The sequence below is a fragment of the Phyllobates terribilis genome, unplaced genomic scaffold, assembly GCF_046119375.1.
Source record: "Phyllobates terribilis strain yellow unplaced genomic scaffold, ASM4611937v1 Scaffold_7__3_contigs__length_470593459, whole genome shotgun sequence".
Lineage (NCBI taxonomy): Eukaryota > Metazoa > Chordata > Amphibia > Anura > Dendrobatidae > Phyllobates > Phyllobates terribilis.
The window spans coordinates 430,774,157-430,793,326 of NW_027362767.1; the positions used below are offsets into that span (position 1 = coordinate 430,774,157).

The 19,170-nt window shown below is 41.2% G+C and overlaps 1 protein-coding gene across 1 annotated transcript; it reads left to right on the forward strand.

The window, feature by feature from the left end:
- The first annotated feature begins 741 nt into the window (after positions 1–741).
- On the forward strand, positions 742–14,688 carry LOC141155237 (carbohydrate sulfotransferase 4-like). Its single transcript, XM_073642035.1, has 2 exons — positions 742–941; positions 11,772–14,688. Exon 2 carries the CDS (start codon positions 11,784–11,786, stop codon positions 12,921–12,923), a length of 1,140 nt encoding a protein of 379 aa, XP_073498136.1. The 5' UTR covers positions 742–941; positions 11,772–11,783; the 3' UTR covers positions 12,924–14,688.
- Positions 14,689–19,170: the final 4,482 nt, after the last annotated feature.

Here is a 19,170-nt window from a genome sequence, read left to right on the forward strand (position 1 = left end):
ACTGCTGTTTCATTTCCTCCATGATGATGTTGCTTCTAGTAAATGTTTTATCTTACCTCAGAGCTGGATTCACATCTACACTTCTCGGTATTTTTATTTCATTATCTCCATGCGGCTGCTTCTAGTAAATGTATTATCTTACCATTCAAGCTGGATTCTGATCTACACTGCTCTCTACTGCTGTTTCATGTCCTTCATTCTGCTTCTAGTAAATGTTTTACCTTACCTCAGAGCTGGATTTACATCTACACCGTTCTGTATTGCTGTAGAACATCCTCCATGCTGTGCAACATATAGATGGTGGAGCAAGAATCCCTCCTATTTGCATGTATTGTATACAAGGGACATCATAGCAGCTCTTCTAAAGACTCAGAGACAATTGAAAATTACTGATAGAATCTGTAGAGGAAAAAAAATTGAATAATGCAGAAATAAAATCATCTAATGGCCAGAAACAGTTTTATTCCTCTTATGCTCAAATGACGGTCCCTTTAAAGGGGACAATCTACGTTCTATACCTCTGTTGATTGAAATAATTATAACAATATGGCCATTTTCTTTTCAACTTTTTTTTTGCCATAGCCGTTGCATGATGATCTTTGGAATCTTTTTGATTAACTTCACTACACTTTTTCTTTTTTTTTTCTTTTGGCTGTGGGTGTATAAAAACCTTGGCTTCATTTTCATGACAATAAAGTGAGGAGTGGTGTCTATATATATATGGAACTTGACAGCTTACTCAAAGGTCGCTAATATGAAGGAAGTGGAATGTGCTCTGCAGCAGGTTCCTCCACCGGTGACATTATAAGTCTTTAGGCTTCGGAATTCACTTTCCAAGGGATCGAATGCAACTGTAAAAGGCACAATATACCAGAGATAAAGGACATTTCTCCAGAAGACCAGGGAGCCATGAAGGATTACTAGCCGGGTTAGAAAAAAAGGTGAGATGGCTCTTTATATTCCTCTTTTGATAGAGGGTGGGGGGGGAGATAAAAGGTCCAATCAGTGATATGAAATGATACAAGAACATAGGAAAAAAATGATGGTGTATAAATGTAGTGGGCCAAAATGCATGACGGGCTAGAGATCTTCTTCAGGCTCCAGCCATTAATTCTATGGGCTTATGTGTATCATATACAGTGGCATGTAAAAGTTTGGGCACCCCAAGTCAAAATTACTGTTATTGTGAACAGTTAAGCAAGTTGAAGATGAAATGATCTAAAAGGCCTAAAGTTAAAGATGACACATTTCCTTTGTATTTTAGGCAAAAAAAAATATTTTCATCTTGAAAATTGCAAAAAAGAAAATGGGTATAGAAAAAAAAAAGTTAATGATGACACATTTCCTTTGTATTTTAGGCAAAAAAAAAATAAATTTCATCTTAAAAATTACAAAAAAAGAAAATGGGTATAGAAAAAAAAAAAAAAAAAGAGAGGAAAGACCAGGACAAAAGATCGTTTGTGCTTCCTAAATTTATATGATGTAAATCTTTAGTAAGTAACAAACACAAAAGCCAAGACAAAGAGAAACATTTAAAACTGCGCCAAAACCTGTTCCCAAGACTGGGATACAAGCCATATATCCGGCATGATGACCAATAGAGCCATGTAAATGTGGTGGATATCTGAGATACCTATGAATGGACACTAACCCTAAACTGATGTCCCGTAGTGTTAAGTAAAGAAGAAAGGTGCAATATACATGTACAGAAATAAATGATGCAACATAAAGAGGAGATATAAAATAATCAATAACTGTGTACAATAAAGTGCACCCAGGTAAGTTGGCTAACGTATCGCTACAAGAGGTGGCTTTTTCAGGTGGTTGACCCCTGATGGAGCCACCTTCTATAGCGAAACGCGTGGGTCCTCATTCCCGTATGATGCTTTTCCTATGAGCTAGTTTACCTATCCATTTACTTCCAGTTATTTGGGTATTTTGCTTGTTTTTGGTTTTTCTCGAGCTAGTTTACCTGTATGACACTACACATTTTATTGCATTTTATCCACACTTTATTGCACATAGTTATAGCTTGCTTTTTTATATATAGATTTTTATACCTCAAGATTTATTGTCTGTGCATGTGCATTGCACCGTCCTTCTTTACTGAATGCTATTGGACATCTTACACATGGTGACTTTTTAGCATAGAGATCATGCACAAAGGTAAATCTCTCCATTGTGAGAGAACTCCAAAAACTTGAAGGGCATAGATATAACTATTTTCCATTGTTTCAGCTCGTGGCGAAGGGGGGTGGTAATAAATATAATATTGATGGACAAAATTAAGGGACATATCTTATTTTTAGAGGTAAAGTAATTTAATTAATTACGGTAGAAAAGGGTTCTTTACAGTAAGAGCAATCAAATTATGGAACTTTTAATCACAAATGTTAGCAATAGCAGATACAAAGTCAGGGGTCGCCAAATAGGCTAGACTTTAATCTCATAACTGCTCCTAAAGTTTGAAAGGTATCGATATAACAATTTTTCAATGATACAGCAGAGGATGACTGATGGGATGTTAATGGTGACATCTACATATAGTCCTTCAAAAAGGTTTAGTTCCAATGAGAGAAATTACAGAGGGGACAACCAGTTCATAAATCAAAGAAAGAAAAAGAAAGAACAATCCGACCATAGAGACCCAACACGTCATCTAAGGTGAAAACAAGGTTATTTTTATTTAATACAGGTGGCAAAAATAGATAATAGAACAATGACAAGAAAAGTAAAACATATAAAATCATCTAAAAACAGGAGCGCACACCCAAGAGTATGTAAAGGTCATGAAGGGAGAGATAAATCGAACAATACGTTGTATTCACGTGTGCTGAAAATAGAATATACACACGTATGCAAAAGCCATATGGAATGGACCGATACATTTAGCTGCATTAGGTATTCCAATTGTAAGGATAATGATTCAATACTACTACAAAATATGTAGAATGCTACTGCGTATATGTACACTGCTCAAAAAAAAATAAAGGGAACACGCAAATAGCACATCCTAGATCTGAATGAATGAAATATTCTCATTGAATACTTTGTTGTGTACAAAGTTGAATGTGCTGACGAGAAAATCACACAAAAACCATCAATGGAAATCAAATTTATTAACCAGTGGAGGCCTGGATTTGGAGTCACCCCCAAAATTAAAGTAGAAAAACACACTACAGGCTGATCCAACTTTGATGTAATGTCCTTAAAACAAGTCAAAATGAGTCTCAGTATTGTGTGTGGCCTCCACGTGCCTGTATGACCTCCCTACAATGCCTGGGCATGCTCCTGATGAGGCTGAGTATTGTGTGTGGCCTCCACGTGCCTGTATGACCTCCCTACAATGCCTGGGCATGCTCCTGATGAGGCTGAGTATTGTGTGTGACCTCCACGTGCCTGTATGACCTCCCTACAATGCCTGGGCATGCTCCTGATGAGGCTGAGTATTGTGTGTGACCTCCACGTGCCTGTATGACCTCCCTACAACGCCTGGGCATGCTCCTGATGAGGTTGCGGATGGTCTCCTGTGGGATCTCCTCCCAGACCTGGACTAAAGCATCCGCCAACTCCTGGACAGTCTGTGGTGCAACGTGACGTTGGTGGATGGAGCGAGACATGATGTCCCAGATGTGCTCAATCGGATTCAGGTCTGGGGAACGGGCGGCCAGTTCATAGCTTCAATGCCTTCATCTTGCAGGAACTGCTGACACACTCCAGCCACATGAGGTCTGGCATTGTCCTGCATTAGGAGGAACCCAGGGCCAACCGCTCGAGCATATGGTCTCACAAGGGGTCTGAGGATCTCATCTCGGTACCTAATGGCAGTCAGGCTACCTCTGGCGAGCACATGGAGGGCTGTGCGGCCCTCCAAAGAAATGCCACCCCACACCATTACTGACCCACTGCCAAACCAGTCATGCTGAAGGATGTTGCAGGCAGCAGATCGCTCTCCACGGAGTCTCCAGACTCTGTCACATGTGCTCAGTGTGAACCTGCTTTCATCTGTGAAGAGCACAGGGCGCCAGTGGCGACTTTGCCAATCCTGGTGTTCTGTGGCAAATGCCAAGCGTCCTGCACGGTGTTGGGCTGTGAGCGCAACCTCCATCTGTGGACGTCGGGCCCTCATACCACCCTCATGGAGTCGGTTTCTAACCGTTTGTGCAGACACATGCACATTTGTGGCCTGCTGGAGGTCATTTTGCAGGGCTCTGGCAGTGTACCTCCTGTTCCTCCTTGCACAAAGGCGGAGGTAGCAGTCCTGGGGTTGTTGTCCTCCTATGGCCCCCTCCACATCTCCTGGTATCTAGACACTACGCTGACAGACACAGCTACCCTTCATGTCACAGCTCGCACTGATGTGCCATCCTGGATGAACTGCACTACCTGAGCAACTTCTGTGGGTTGTACGGTAGACAACGCCTCATGTGACTGTACCTATAGGGGTGAGAGCAATGGCAAAATGAAAAAGTGACCAAAACAACAGCCAAAAAGGATGAGAACAGAGAAATGGTCAGTGGTCACCACATGTAGAACCACTCCTTTATAGGGGGTATCTTGCTAATTGTCTTTCATTTCTACCAGTTGTCTGTTCCATTTGCACAACAGCAGGAGAAATTGATTCACAATCAGTGTTACTTCATAACTGGACAGGTAGATTTCACAGAAGTGTTATTGACTTGGAGTTACATTGTGTTGTTTAAGTGTTCCCTTTATTTTTTAGTGTACAGTATATACAGGGTTGGCCATTTATATGGATACACCTACATTAAATGGGAATGGTTGGTGATATCAACTTCCTGTTTGTGGCACATTAGTATATGGGAGGGGGAAAACTTTTCCAGATGGGTGGTGACCATGGTGGCCATTTTGAAGTCGGCCATTTTGGATCCAACTTTATCTTTTTCAATGGGAAGAGGGTCATGTGACGCATCAAACTTATTGAGAATTTCATAAGAAAAACAATGGTGTGCTTGGCTTTAACGTAACTTTATTCTTTCATGAGTTTTTTACAAGTTTATGACCACTTATAAAATGTGTTCAAAGTGCTGCCTATTGTGTTGGATTGTCAATGCCGCCCTCTTCTCCCACTCTTGACATACTGATAGCAACACAGCAGAAGAAATGCTAGCACAGGCTCCCAGTATCCGTTTGCTGCACATCTCGTATCTTCACAGCATAGACAATTGCCTTCAGATGACCCCAAAGATAAAAGTCTAAGGGGGTCAGATCAGGAGACCTTGGTGGCCATTCAACTGGCCCACGACGACCAATCCACTTTCCAGGAAACTGTTCATGTAGGAATGCTCGGACCTGACACCCATAATGTGGTGGTGACCATCTTCAGGGAAAGCGCCATCTTCAGTGCATAAAGAGGGCAACACATAATCATGTAGCAATTTCAGATATCCAGTGGCATTGAGGTTTCCATTGATGAAGAATGGCCCCACTATCTTTGTATCACACCATACATACTATCAAGATATTAACTTGTAAAAAACTCATGAAAGAATAAAGTTCCGTTAAAACCAAGCACACCATTGTTTTCCTTATGAAATTCTCAATAAGTTTGATGTGTCACATGAACCTCTTCCCATTGAAAGAAATAAAGTTGGATCCAAAATGGCCGACTTCAAAATGGCCGCCATGGTCACCACCCCTCTTGAAAAGTTTTCCCCCTCCCATATACTAGTGGGCCACAAACAGGAAGTTGATATCACCAACCATTCCCATTTAATTTAGGTGTATCCATATAAATGGCCCACCCTGTATATAGTACAAGACCAAAGATTTCACTGACTTGTTACATTACATGAGTGATATCTATTGTAAATTCAACAATATCTCAGAAATCGGCGAATCCTTGCAGCGCACAGTGCAGACCGGACATTATAGTCCTCCATACAGTATTATGAGCCCCATATAATGCTCCATACAGAATACTGGCCCCCATATAATGCTCCATACAGGATACTGGCCCCCATAAAATGCTCCATACAGGATACCGGCCCCCATAAAATGCTCCATACAGGATACTGGCCCCATAAAATGGTCCATACAGGATACTGGCCCCCATTTATTGCACCATAGAGAATACTGCCTGACCCCCATATAAAGCTCCATGAAAACTGGGCCCCATGTAATGCTCCATGCAGGCTGTGGCCCATGCAATGCCCCATGCAGGCAGGGCCCCTTATAATTCCCCATGCAGGCTGGGCCCCTTATAATTCCCCATGCAGGCTGGGCCCCATATAATTCCCCATGCAGGCTGGGCCCCATATAATATTCCATGCAGGCTGGGCCCCATATAATGCTCCATGTAAGGCTGGGCACTATATAATGCCCCATGCAGGCTGGGCCCCATATAATGCACCATGTCATATATAATGCCCCATACCCCATATAATGGCCCATGCCTCCTGGGCCCCATATAATGCAATATGCCTCCTGGGCCCCATATAATGCAATATGCCTCCTGGGCCCCATATAATGCCCCATGCCTCCTGGGCCCCATATAATGCCCTATGCCTCCTGGACCCCATATAATGCCCCACACCTCCTGGGCCCCATATAATGCCCTATGCCTCCTGGGCTCCATATAATTCCTCATGCAATGCCCCAAGCCTCCATACATAAAAAAAAATAAAAATATCAAATACTCACCTCACCTCTCCAAATGCCGCTGCCACTGCTCTGCTCCGGACTCCTTAGCATCGCCATCTTCCCGCTCTTTGCTACACTGTGACTGCTCAGCAGAGGGCGCGGTGGAAAGATGTCATTGCGCCCTCTGACCTGAGATGTCACAGTTAGGAGGCGCGAGACACCGGAGCTGCGGGGAGAGGTAAGTATTGTGCCAGACGGGGCACTGAGCAAGAGGAGGGAGGGGCCCATAGTGCGCCAGGGTGCCCGATGGCGAATGGGCCCTCCCGCCTGCTCAGGGCCCCATAGCAGTTGCATGGCCTGCTGCCATTGGTGGTACGCCACTGCCTACGAGAAACGGATAGAGGACCTGAGAATGTTTAGCTTGCAAAAAAGAAGGCTAAGAGGAGACACAATCCCTGTACTGTGCCGATTTGATAATCTATTGATAATCCCGCTGCAACTTGATTGTGGTGTGCAGACGGGTTGCGATGAAAGCCCAAGGTCTGCTGAAGGTCGGGCCTGAGGAGAGGCTATATACTGCAATATTATTGTACATATGTATATAGTACAAGCGAGCAAACTATCGCAGGTTTAAGTCCAATAGGGAGATCAAAACTTTTTTTTTAAATATTTTAAAAAAAAAACTCAAAAGTTTGATGCACCCTGGTGTTTCCAGTATAACAAGAAAGACATGAAAAACATTTTAAAAAAAAACAATTATTTAACCTGTATGGTAAACAGCATAAAGCAAAAAAAGAAAATGAATAAAAACAATAAAACATCATATGTTCCCCCAAAATGATCCGAAAAAAACTACAGCTTGCCATGCAAAAATAATAAAACCCCTCACACAGCTCAATTGCCGAAAAATAGGGGTGTTACGAGTCTCAGAACTGCAACATTTTTTTTAATAACCTTAAATATAGAGTCGTAGATCGCTCATTCAGCTGCACATGGAGGTAGACACAGGTGCGCTGTCCCTTTAAATTTCTGGTTGGTTTATTAAAATGCAGCATAAACCAACTCTGAGTCCATAAAAGAAAACACGGCCCTTTGGGCAAAACAGGGAAAACAAAGCAAAACTGGTGACACAAAAACACAGTCTTTGTGGTAGCAGGGATCCACCTGCTCAGAGTTCAGCAACTCCACGTGGTTCAGGATAGCTCCACACGCAAACAGATCTGGAGTTCCTCTCTCCAGACCTACTGAACACTGAATGCCTCAGCAGGCCGAGTATTTAAACCCCAGACCACACCCTGGGGTGGAGATACGGTGAATGGCCTCCTGCCCGTACTATGGCCATTCACAAAAAACTGGCCCATTTAAATATGACTGACTAACACTCTCAGCACATATCATGCAGGAGAAGACTTCCAGTTCCACATCACTTAAGCTAATAACCTCAGTGAAACACGTCTCACCTCCGACACTCTGCCAGTGACTTTGTCACTATATATATATATATATATATATATATATATATATATATATTATATATATTTAAAAAAAAGAAGAAAACTATAGCTTGGAAATTTTCTAGAACTCAAGAATACTTGACTGGACCCACCAGTTTCAGAGTGGTAGACCATGTAATGTGAATGGCGACCTTCTGAGGAGAGAAAAGTTAGGCGAGGAGTCCGATCCTTTTTCTCTGGCAGGAGATAGTCTGCCACTGAAGGAATCTTGCCCCATCCCACCCTATGATGCTTTCACTTGGGGGGGTCTTCAGACCTGGCAGCGATCTCAGGTGTATTGGCACCAGTAGTTATGAAGCGAATCCTACTTAAGCCGCCACACAACCAGCAGAGGACAAGAAGAATCACTTATTAATCTCTTAGGTAAACTCTGTTCAAGAACTTTTCCAGTGACTCATTGTATAGCCATACGCTTCACTTCTGGGTGTCTACTGCTGCTGCATCTTTAATAAAGCGCTGTACCTTTAAATACTCGAAGTGACATTTCCTTGGAGACTCATACCCCACCACCTTTTAACGACGAGGACAATTTTCATTCTCACGCATTCATTTTTCCTCTCCTTCTACCAAGAGCCAGAATTTTTTTGTTTTCCCATTCCCATCGCCATCGCCATACGAGGTCTTGTTTATTGCGGGACGAGTTGTAGTTTTGAATGATATTTTCACTTGAACATACAGTGGTGGCCAAAAGTATTGGCACCCCTGCAATTCTGTCAGATAATACTCAGTTTCTTCCTGAAAATGATTGCAATCACAAATTCTTTGGTTTTATTATCTTCATTTAATTTATCTTCAATGAAAAAACACAAAAAGAATTGTCCTAAAGCCAAATTGGATATAATTCCACACCAAACCTAAAAAAGGGGGTGGACAAAAGTATTGGCACTGTTTGAAAAATCATGTGATGCTTTTCTAATTCATGTAATTAACAGCACCTGTAACTTACCTGTGGCACCTAACAGGTGTTGGCAATAACTAAATCACACTTGCAGCCAGTTAACATGGATTAAAGTTGACTCAACCTCTGTCCTGCGTCCTTGTGTGTACCACATTGAGCATGGAGAAAAGAAAGAAGACCAAAGAACTGTCTGAGGACTTGAGAAATCAAATTGAGAGGAAGCATGAGCAATCTCAAGGCTACAAGTCCATCTCCAAAGACCTGAATGTTCCTGTGTCTTCCGTGCGCAGTGTCATCAAGAAGTTTAAAGCCCATGGCACTGTGGCTAACCTCCCTAGATGTGGACGGAAAAGAAAAATTGACGAAATATTTCAACGCAAGGTTGTGCGGATGGTGGATAAAGAACCTCGACTAACAGCCAAACAAGTTCAAGCTGCCCTGCAGTCCGAGGGTTCAACAGTGTCAACCCGTACTATCCGTCGGCGTCTGAATGAAAAGGGACTGTATGGTAGGATACCCAGGAAGACCCCACTTCTTACCCCGAGACATAAAAAAGCCAGGCTGGAGTTTGCCAAAACTTACCTGATAAAGCCTAAAACATTTTGGAAGAATGTTCTCTGGTCAGATGAGACAAAAGTAGAGCTTTTTGGGAAAAGGCATCAACATAGAGTGTACAGGAAAAAAAAAGAGGCATTCAAAGAAAAGAACACGGTCCCTACAGTCAAACATGGCGGAGGTTCCCTGATGTTTTGGGGTTGCTTTGCTGCCTCTGGCACTGGACTGCTTGACCGTGTGCATGGCATTATGAAGTCTGAAGACTACCAACAAATTTTGCAGCATAATGTAGGGCCCAGTGTGGGAAAGCTGGGTCTTCCTCAGAGGTCATTGGTCTTCCAGCAGGACAATGACCCAAAACACACTTTCAAAAGCACTATAAAATGGTTTGAGAGAAAGCACTGGAGACTTCTAAGGTGGCCAGCAATGAGTCCCGACCTGAATCCCATAGAACACCTGTGGAGAGATCTCAAAATGGCAGTTTGGAGAAGGCACCCTTCAAATATCAGGGACCTGGAGCAGTTTGCCAAAGAAGAATGGTCTACAATTCCAGCAGAGCATTGTAAGAAACTCATTGATGGTTACCGGAAGCGGTTGTTCACAGTTATTTTGGCTAAAGGTTGTGCAACCAAGTATTAGGCTGAGGGTGCCAATACTTTTGTCTGGCCCATTTTTGGAGTTTTGTGTGAAATGATCAATGATTTGATTTTTGCTTCATTCTCTTTTGTGTTTTTTCCTTGCAAGCAAATTAAATGAAGAGAATAATACCAAAGAATTTGTGATTGCAATCATTTTCAGGAAGAAACTAAGTATTATCTGACAGAATTGCAGGGGTGCCAATACTTTTGGCCACCACTGTACAATGTACTGAAAAACGGGGAAAAAAAACAAGTTGGATGAAATGGTATTAAAAAACTAATTAGCCATGGGGTTTTTTGGGTTTCAGTTTTACAAATGTCATGATCTGGGAACATTTTTCTTCGTGTCAGTACGATTATGGAGATACCAGACTTAGAAGTTTTTTTTTTAATTATTATTTTGGTAACTTAAAAAAAAATTGGTTTATGTCGTCATTTTTTGAGACTCGGAAATGGTTTACTTTTCCGTGTGTAGGACGTGTGTGCAGGATGAATAATTGTGTGCCGGGCTGATTATTTTATTGATACCATTAAGCAGTATCAATAAATAGATTTTTAATGTATTTCTTGGGGGATGTAAAACAAACAAAAAATATGGCAATTGTAGCATTTCCGCTGTTTTGTTTTTTTACCGCATTTACGTTAAATTAGTTTTAGAATATTGATAGATTGTAATTTTGCCAACTGCTTTTTTTTTAATTATTTTTTTTTAATCCTTTAGTTTTGGAATTTATAGTTAAAATCATGGTCTTTTATGCTTCACATGAGAACCTAGATGAAAACCATGGACCCTTCAGCAGGGGCGGAGTGATGAGTGCCTGAACTTGAGGCCACCAGGATCACGCCACTTAAAGGGAACCTGTCATTTTGGAAGACACTATTTACCTTGCAGATATAGCATTAATCTACAGGTTAATAGCGTTCCAATGATGACTGGCCTAACTGAAAGTGTGGCTACTGGGAGAAAATTAACTTATTTCCTCCTGGGAGCTGCCAGCTTTTAGTCATGGGGGCGTGCACAACGGGGCTGCAGTCATCGCTCACATCACCACAAAAATATTGATTACTTCCAGTCCCTGTTGGATCTGATCTGAAAGTGTTACTCAGCCTTACCCATCTCTTTTACCAAGTGACCACAGAGTTATGATATCTGTCGGCCAAGTGGTCATCAGTGGTTCCTCCCTTCCACCCTATACAGACATACCCTCTGCATGGCATTTGTTCTCCTCTGGTGGCAGGTTACCTCATTTGAGCTGAAACGATCAGTCATGCTGAAAATCCAACATGCCCAACCTTTCTTTAAAATCCAACATACCCAACCTTTCTTTCCTTGACATTTAATGTTGGGGAGAGTTTGGACACACTCATACTTTGTAGATAATCAAAAGTGTCAGACTCTTCCTATGTTCATCTTGTATGGTCCAGTTTTCGAGGAGCCCCCTCACCACACTTCAACAAGACAGGAAGAGAAGAAGGCGTTTTTACATTATGCCCAGAATATGCTGTTGTTGTTATTATTATTATTACATTTTTGTTATAAAGGGACTTTTTTTCTCATTACAGACGAACCACAACATGGCTCCTCGCCTTACACTCCTACGCTTCACCATTGTGTCACTTCTCATCTTCTTCTCTGCATGGATTTTTAAAGGCTATGTAGGCTTTGAAGGCCATGAAGAAAAACGCATTCATGTTCTCATTCTTTCATCGTGGAGGTCTGGCTCTTCTTTCTTGGGGCAGATATTCAACCATCACCCTAATGTTTTTTACATCTATGAGCCGGCACGAATGGTTTGGGTCAAATTCCCCAATCACAAGGCCAGCCTATTGCATTATCCTATCAGAGACCTTTTCCGGTCATTATACAGTTGTGATGCGTCTCCTGTACATGAATACCTTCCACGAGGCGGGCGGTATATTTCTGATCTACCTTTTTGGGCTGAGAGTTGGGCTTTATGTTCAGCACCTGCTTGCAAAGCCTTAAATAAAAATGAGGAGTATGATCGACCCACTTGTTTTCAACGTTGTGGTTATGTTCCCTTAAAAAAGATGGAGGAGTCTTGTGAGGTCCACAGTCATGTGGTTCTGAAGACGGTTCGTGTCCTAGACCTTGGTTCTCTGGTCCCACTTTTAGAAGATGCCAATCTTGACCTTAGAGTCGTTCACCTGGTAAGGGACCCACGGGCTGTGGCTTTATCTCGATTAAACTTTAAGCTTCTGAATGATGAGGATCTCATCGTGGTCAGAGAAGATAAAGAACAGCAAAATAAAAAGTCAAATCCTAATGTCACCCAAGTTATGGCCAAAATATGCGAAGCACAAGTGGCGATCAACAATTTTAGCAGACAAGCAGGTAAAGCCTTGCAAGGAAAGTATATGATGATACGGCATGAGGACTTGGCTCTTGAACCATTGACTGTGGTCAATAAGGTCTACAAATTTACAGGTCTAAGCCTAAATGAAGATCTTCAAAAATGGTTGTATAATATCACCCACCAACACAAAAAAGTGCAAAGAGGGTTCATGAACTTTGCTGAAGACTCCATGAAAATTGTTCAGAAGTGGAGGAAAAATCTTGACCACAAAGTGGCATTAGAGATTCAAGCTGTTTGTCAGAAGGCGATGGAAGTGTTCGGATACAGCCAAGTGAGGACTCTGAAGGCGCAACAGGACCTTTCGTTAAGTTTAATGAATGACGTAGAGAAGAACAGATAGTGCTCACTTCAAGTTGGATATTATATTTCTCGATCGTAGTTACAACTAGTTGTAAAGAATCCCGTCAGTCAATAATGTTAGGGCCTCCTATACATTTTGGGGTCCTGCTGCAGAGTGATATCTATCTATGCACCATAAATACTGGGATTCACCATTTGCCTCATGGAAAATCGACACCAACATGAGTTTAGATGTATCATTTTAACATAACTTATTTATTTTGCCAATATGTAATTTAGAATTATACAATAAAGCCTTGATAATTAGTTTGAGGGTAAGATTTGGCCAGTACCCAATATGGTTGCCATTACAATCCCTACTAGGGCTGTGAAATGTTTTTTGCGTTCTTGAGTGATGTTTTTCTTTTTATGGAATGACAGTAGCTTGGTATATTTGCGAATAATAAGTCAAAGTCGCTAAGAAATTGGGGGAGCAATTTGCATGAAGCCAGGATGGCAAAGGACATGGGCTATATCAATGAAGTTTTATCAAAGCTAACTAACAGAACGTATCCAAGAAAAAGTTTTATTTAAAACATGAACGACCAAAGACAAAAAAAAGCAATAAAGAACGCAAGTAGCCTATTTCAGAAATGATGCAAGATCAAATACCCACCAATTACTCAAAGTGGGAAATTAGTCTAACCATCATTTTATTTTTTATCATATAAATCAATAGTGCATGTGAACATAAGAAACTTTGCAATACACGGACGAGCAAAAGGGTAACAATGTTTTCAACTTTTGACTTTCAGGCTCCATATCTCACCATCCACTACTGTTTCGAACGTGAAACTACCATCATTTAAAAAACAATCATCTTGGCTATCTCATACATAAATTTGACTTACAACTATTTAGCAATCTGTCAGCTAACAGTTTATCATAAACAACTACGAGACAACTGTAATATAGTAGTGCAACCTGCAGATAAAGAAGGCTAAATAGTTATCCTGGATAATCTGTTATATCACAAATTAGTTATGAATCTTTTGTCAGATTCATCCACATACCGCAAGTTAACTTATGATCCTACCAATCGCATTGCTACTAGTGATGAGCAAGCGTGCTTGTTGAACCTTTTCACCGAGCATGCCTGGGTGCTTACTGAGTATCTTCGGCGTGCTCGCATATTTTTGAGTCCCTGCGTCTGCATGATTTATGGCTGTTACACAGCCTCAACACATGCAGGGATTGCTTGTTTGTTAGGGAATCATCACGTTTTCAGGATGTATAACAGCCATAAATCATGCAGACGCAGGGACTCGAACATAATATACGAGGACGCCGAAGCTACTCGGTAAGCACCCGAGCATGCTTGGTGAAAGGATTAAACGAGCACACTCGCTCTTCACTGATTGCTACCAATGTCTAAAGTTACTTGAAGGAGTTATCCAAAGATACATTACCAAAAAGAAACAAGAATATTTTTTGAATGACACTCCAGCATGTCCCATCTTTAATGCCCTTCCCAAAGTACACAAGGGTTGTTTTCCTTCACCACTTCGTCTCATTGTGGCAGGCATAAATTCACTGAGAACTTATCAACATGGCTGGACAACCTGTTGCAACCTTTTGTGTCCAGACAAGCAGTCATATTAAAGACACTAAACAGTTACTACAAATTATGGATAATATGACTTGGTTTGATCACTATAATTGGGGTACCGGTTGTGTTATTTCACTATATTCATGCATTCCCTATGACATGGCTCTTAGAGCTTTATCATTTCATCTGCATAATTAAAGACAATTTTCAGACAGTTTATTTGCATATATTTTATCTGTCACTTAATTTTTATTAACAAATATTTTTTTTCCTTTGATAATGAATATTATTTGCAGGTTAAAGGCGGTACTATGTGCATTAAATTTTCACCTTCGCTTATATATGGCATGATAGAAGGAGACTGTTTTATATTCATCATCTAATCCCTTCCACAAGAATATTGTTTGGTACGGTAGATATATTGACGATTTGCTGTTTATCTTCTCTACCAGCCATAATTCTTGCCAGATGTCTTCTTTTTCTAGTTTTCTTAACGATAATGAAATCAACTTGAGATTTACGGTTGAATGTCATACACATACTACACCTTTTTTGGATATCCTGTTAAAGGCAAACTCTACTAAGAAAGGAATAGATATCAAGATATATAGAAAGCCAATTAGTGGCAATTCTAATCTGCATGCCACTAGCTGTCACCCATTTCATGTTGTAAAAAACCTTCCGGTCGGTGAGTTTGACAGGACTCGCAGAACATGTTTTAAGGATAAAATTTTTGATACAGAATGTGACATCATCCACAAAAGACTTACTTTGCGAGGATATGCCAAACTTTTATTAACCAGAGAACAAGCTGTTGCTAAATCTAAAACAAGACAGTGTCTTTTGTACAATAACAGAGATTATAATGAGCGAAAATATTCTAATCAAATCACTTTCACAACTACTAGTTATTACAACATCCAAGGTATCACAAGTAAAAACCTACCTGTATTGTATCAGGATGAAGTCCTTTCACAAATCTTGTCCTCTTGGAGTAAAATTCTCTGCGCGCCGAGCCGCTTCCCTTGGTAATATCCTCTCACCTAGTCTGTTTACCAGAAATGAAAATAAATCAAATAAAACGTGGCTATCCTGTATAGATAATATTTGCTGCGGACAATCAAGGTGTAGTTTATGTAAAAAAAAAATTCATTTTTTTTGTCATTAAAGCCTAAACACATATACGATATAAAAACATTCATTAATTGCAATACTACACATTATGTATTCAGCAGAGTGTTGCATACAATATACTACACGGAAATTGAAGATAAGGATAGCAGAACATACTCATGATGCGGTTCCTGACCCGTTGAGAATTAGACGTTCCATGTCTGGTTTATCCAGGCATTTTCATGATATACAGTACAGACCAAAAGTTTGGACACACCTTCTCAATTAAAGATTTTTCTGTATTTTCATGACTATGAAAATTGTACATTCACACTGAAGGCATCAAAACTATGAATTAACACATGTGGAATTATATACTTAACAAAAAAGTGTGAAACAACTGAAAATATGTCTTATATTCTAGGTTCTTCAAAGTAGCCACCTTTTGCTTTGATGACTGCTTTGCACACTCTTGGCATTCTCTTGATGAGTTTCAAGAGGTAGTCACCGGAAATGGTTTTCACCTCACAGGTGTGCCCTGTCAGGTTTAATAAGTGGGATTTCTTGCCTTATAAATGGGGTTGGGACCATCAGTTGTGTTGTGCAGAAGTCTGCTGGATACACAGCTGATAGTCCTACTGAATAGACTGTTAGAATTTGTATTATGGAAAGAAAAAAAGCAGCTAAGTAAAGAAAAACGAGTGGCCATCATTACTTTAAGAAATGAAGGTCAGTCAGTCCGAAAAATTGGGAAAACTTTGAAAATGTCCCCAAGTGCAGTTGCAAAAACCATCAAGCGCTACAAAGAAACTGGCTCACATGAGGACCGCCCCAGGAAAGGAAGACCAAGAGTCACCTCTGCTTCTGAGGATAAGTTTATCCGAGTCACCAGCCTCAGAAATCGCAAATTGACAGCAGCTCAGATTAAAGACCAGGTCAATGCCACACAGAGTTCTAGCAGCAGACACATCTCTACAACAACTGTTAAGAGGAGACTTTGTGCAGCAGGCCTTCATGGTAAAATAGCTGCTAGGAAACCACTGCTAAGGACAGGCAACAAGCAGAAGAGACTTGTTTGGGCTAAAAAACACAAGGAATGGACATTAGACCAGTGGAAATCTGTGCTTTGGTCTGATGAGTCCAAATTTGAGATCTTTGGTTCCAACCACAGTGTCTTTGTGCTACGCAGAAAAGGTGAATGGATGGACTCTACATGCCTGGTTCCCACCGTGAAGCATGGAGGAGGAGGTGTGATGGTGTGGGGGTGCTTTGCTGGTGACACTGTTGGGGATTTATTCAAAATTGAAGGCATACTGAACCAGCATGGCTACCACAACATCTTGCAGCGGCATGCTATTCCATCCGGTTTGCGTTTAGTTGGACCATCATTTATTTTTCAACAGGACAATGACCTCAAACACACCTCCAGGCTGTGTAAGGGCTATTTGACCAAGAAGGAGAGTGATGGGGTGCTACGCCAGATGACCTGGCCTCCACAGTCACCAGACCTGAACCCAATCGAGATGGTTTGGGGTGAGCTGGACCGCAGAGTGAAGGCAAAAGGGCCAACAAGTGCTAAGCATCTCTGGGAACTCCTTCAAGATTGTTGGAAAACCATTTCCGGTGACTACCTCTTGAAGCGCATCAAGAGAATGCCAAGAGTGTGCAAAGCAGTCATCAAAGCAAAAGGTGGCTACTTTGAAGAACCTAGAATATAAGACATATTTTCAGTTGTTTCACACTTTTTTGTTAAGTATATAATTCCACATGTGTTAATTCTTAGTTTTGATGCCTTCAGTGTGAATGTACAATTTTCATAGTCATGAAAATACAGGAAAATCTTTAAATGAGGTGTGTCCAAACTTTTGGTCTGTACTGTACACCGATCAGTCGTCCTGGTCCCTTGGCAGGGAAACAGCCCCAAAGCATGATGTTGCCATCCCCATGCTTCACAGTAGGTATGGTGTTCTTTGGATGCAACTCAGCATTCTTTCTCCTCCAAACACAACGAGTTGTGTTTCTACCAAACAGTTCTACTTTGGTTTCATCTGACCATATGACATTCTCCCAGTACTCTTCTGGATCATCCAAATGCTCTCTAGCAAACTTCAGACGGGCCCGGACATGTAATGTCTTAAGCTGGGGGACACGTCTGGCACTGCAGGATCTGAGTCCCTGGCGGCGTAGTGTGTTACTGATGGTAGCCTGTGTAACGTTGGTCCCAGCTCTCTGCAGGTCATTCACTAGGTTCCCCTGTGTGGTTCTGGGAGTTTTGCTCACTGTTCTTGAGATCATTTTGACCCCACGGGGTGAGATCTTGTGTGGAGCCCCAGATCGAGGGAGATTATCAGTGGTCTTGTATATCATCCATTTTCTAATTATTGCTCCCACAGTTGATTTCTTCACACCAAGCTGCTTGCCTATTGCAGATTCAGTCTTCCCAGCCTGGTGCAGGGCTACAATTTTGTTTCTGGTGTCCTTCGACAGCTCTTTGGTCTTCACCATAGTGGAGTTTAGAGTGTGACTGTTTGAGGCTGAGGACAGGCGTCTTTTATACTAATAACAAGTTCAAACAGGTGCCAGTACTACAGGTAATGAGCGGAGGACAGAGGAGCCAGTACTACAGGTAATGAGCGGAGGACAGAGGAGCCAGTACTACAGGTAATGAGCGGAGGACAGAGGAGCCTCTTAAAGAAGAAGTTACAGGTCTGTGAGAGACAGAAATCTTGCTTGTTTGTAATTGACCAAACACTTATTTTCCACCAAAATTTGAAAAAAATTTCTTTCCAAATCAGACAATGTGATTTTCAGGATTTGTTTTCTCATTTTGTCTCTCATAGTGGAGGTTGACCTATGATGTCAATTACAGGCCTCGCTCATCTTTTTAAGTGGGAGAACTTGCACAATTGGTGGCTGACTAAATACTTTTTTTCCCCACTATATAGCCAGAACTGTTTATCTCTCCCATAGTAATGACTCTGCTTTCCGTCACCTGTCTCATCCATTGCATTATTTCTGTGTCTTATTCTGTATAAATATGTGACTCTTCAGATTTTGCGTTATGCTAGCCTGAAGAAGAGACCTGCATAGTCTCGAAAGCTTGCAACTTGTCACCATCTTTTTAGTTAGCCATTAAAAGGTATCAACCACTGAGGACTCTCAAATCTAAATATTTTTCTATGTACGGACAGGGACAAAGAGTTTAAGAGCCACGATTGTCTTGTCCTTGTACGACCTCTGCTGATAAAAAGATGGAACTACAGGAATTTGGTGGAAAACGCTGTCGCACTGTCCTGTTACTCAGTTTTGGAACGCAATTTTAGTAATTTCTTATTGCTATTGATTAGAAACATTTTAAAAAGTCCAAAAGTAAAAGGAGCAGCATCAGCGCCCATTATTTCATTATTTTGCAAATGGGTTTAAATTCTTCAGGGGACAATGAGTTTTGTTTAAGTTTTCAGCTTGTAGCCTCCAAGGTAATAACTGATGACTTATCAAAAAAAATGGCACATTTCTGGAAATTCTGGATTTTCGTTGACATCATCCGTTGTGTTGTGATATGTTCTACAAGGAGTGGACTGTTTTC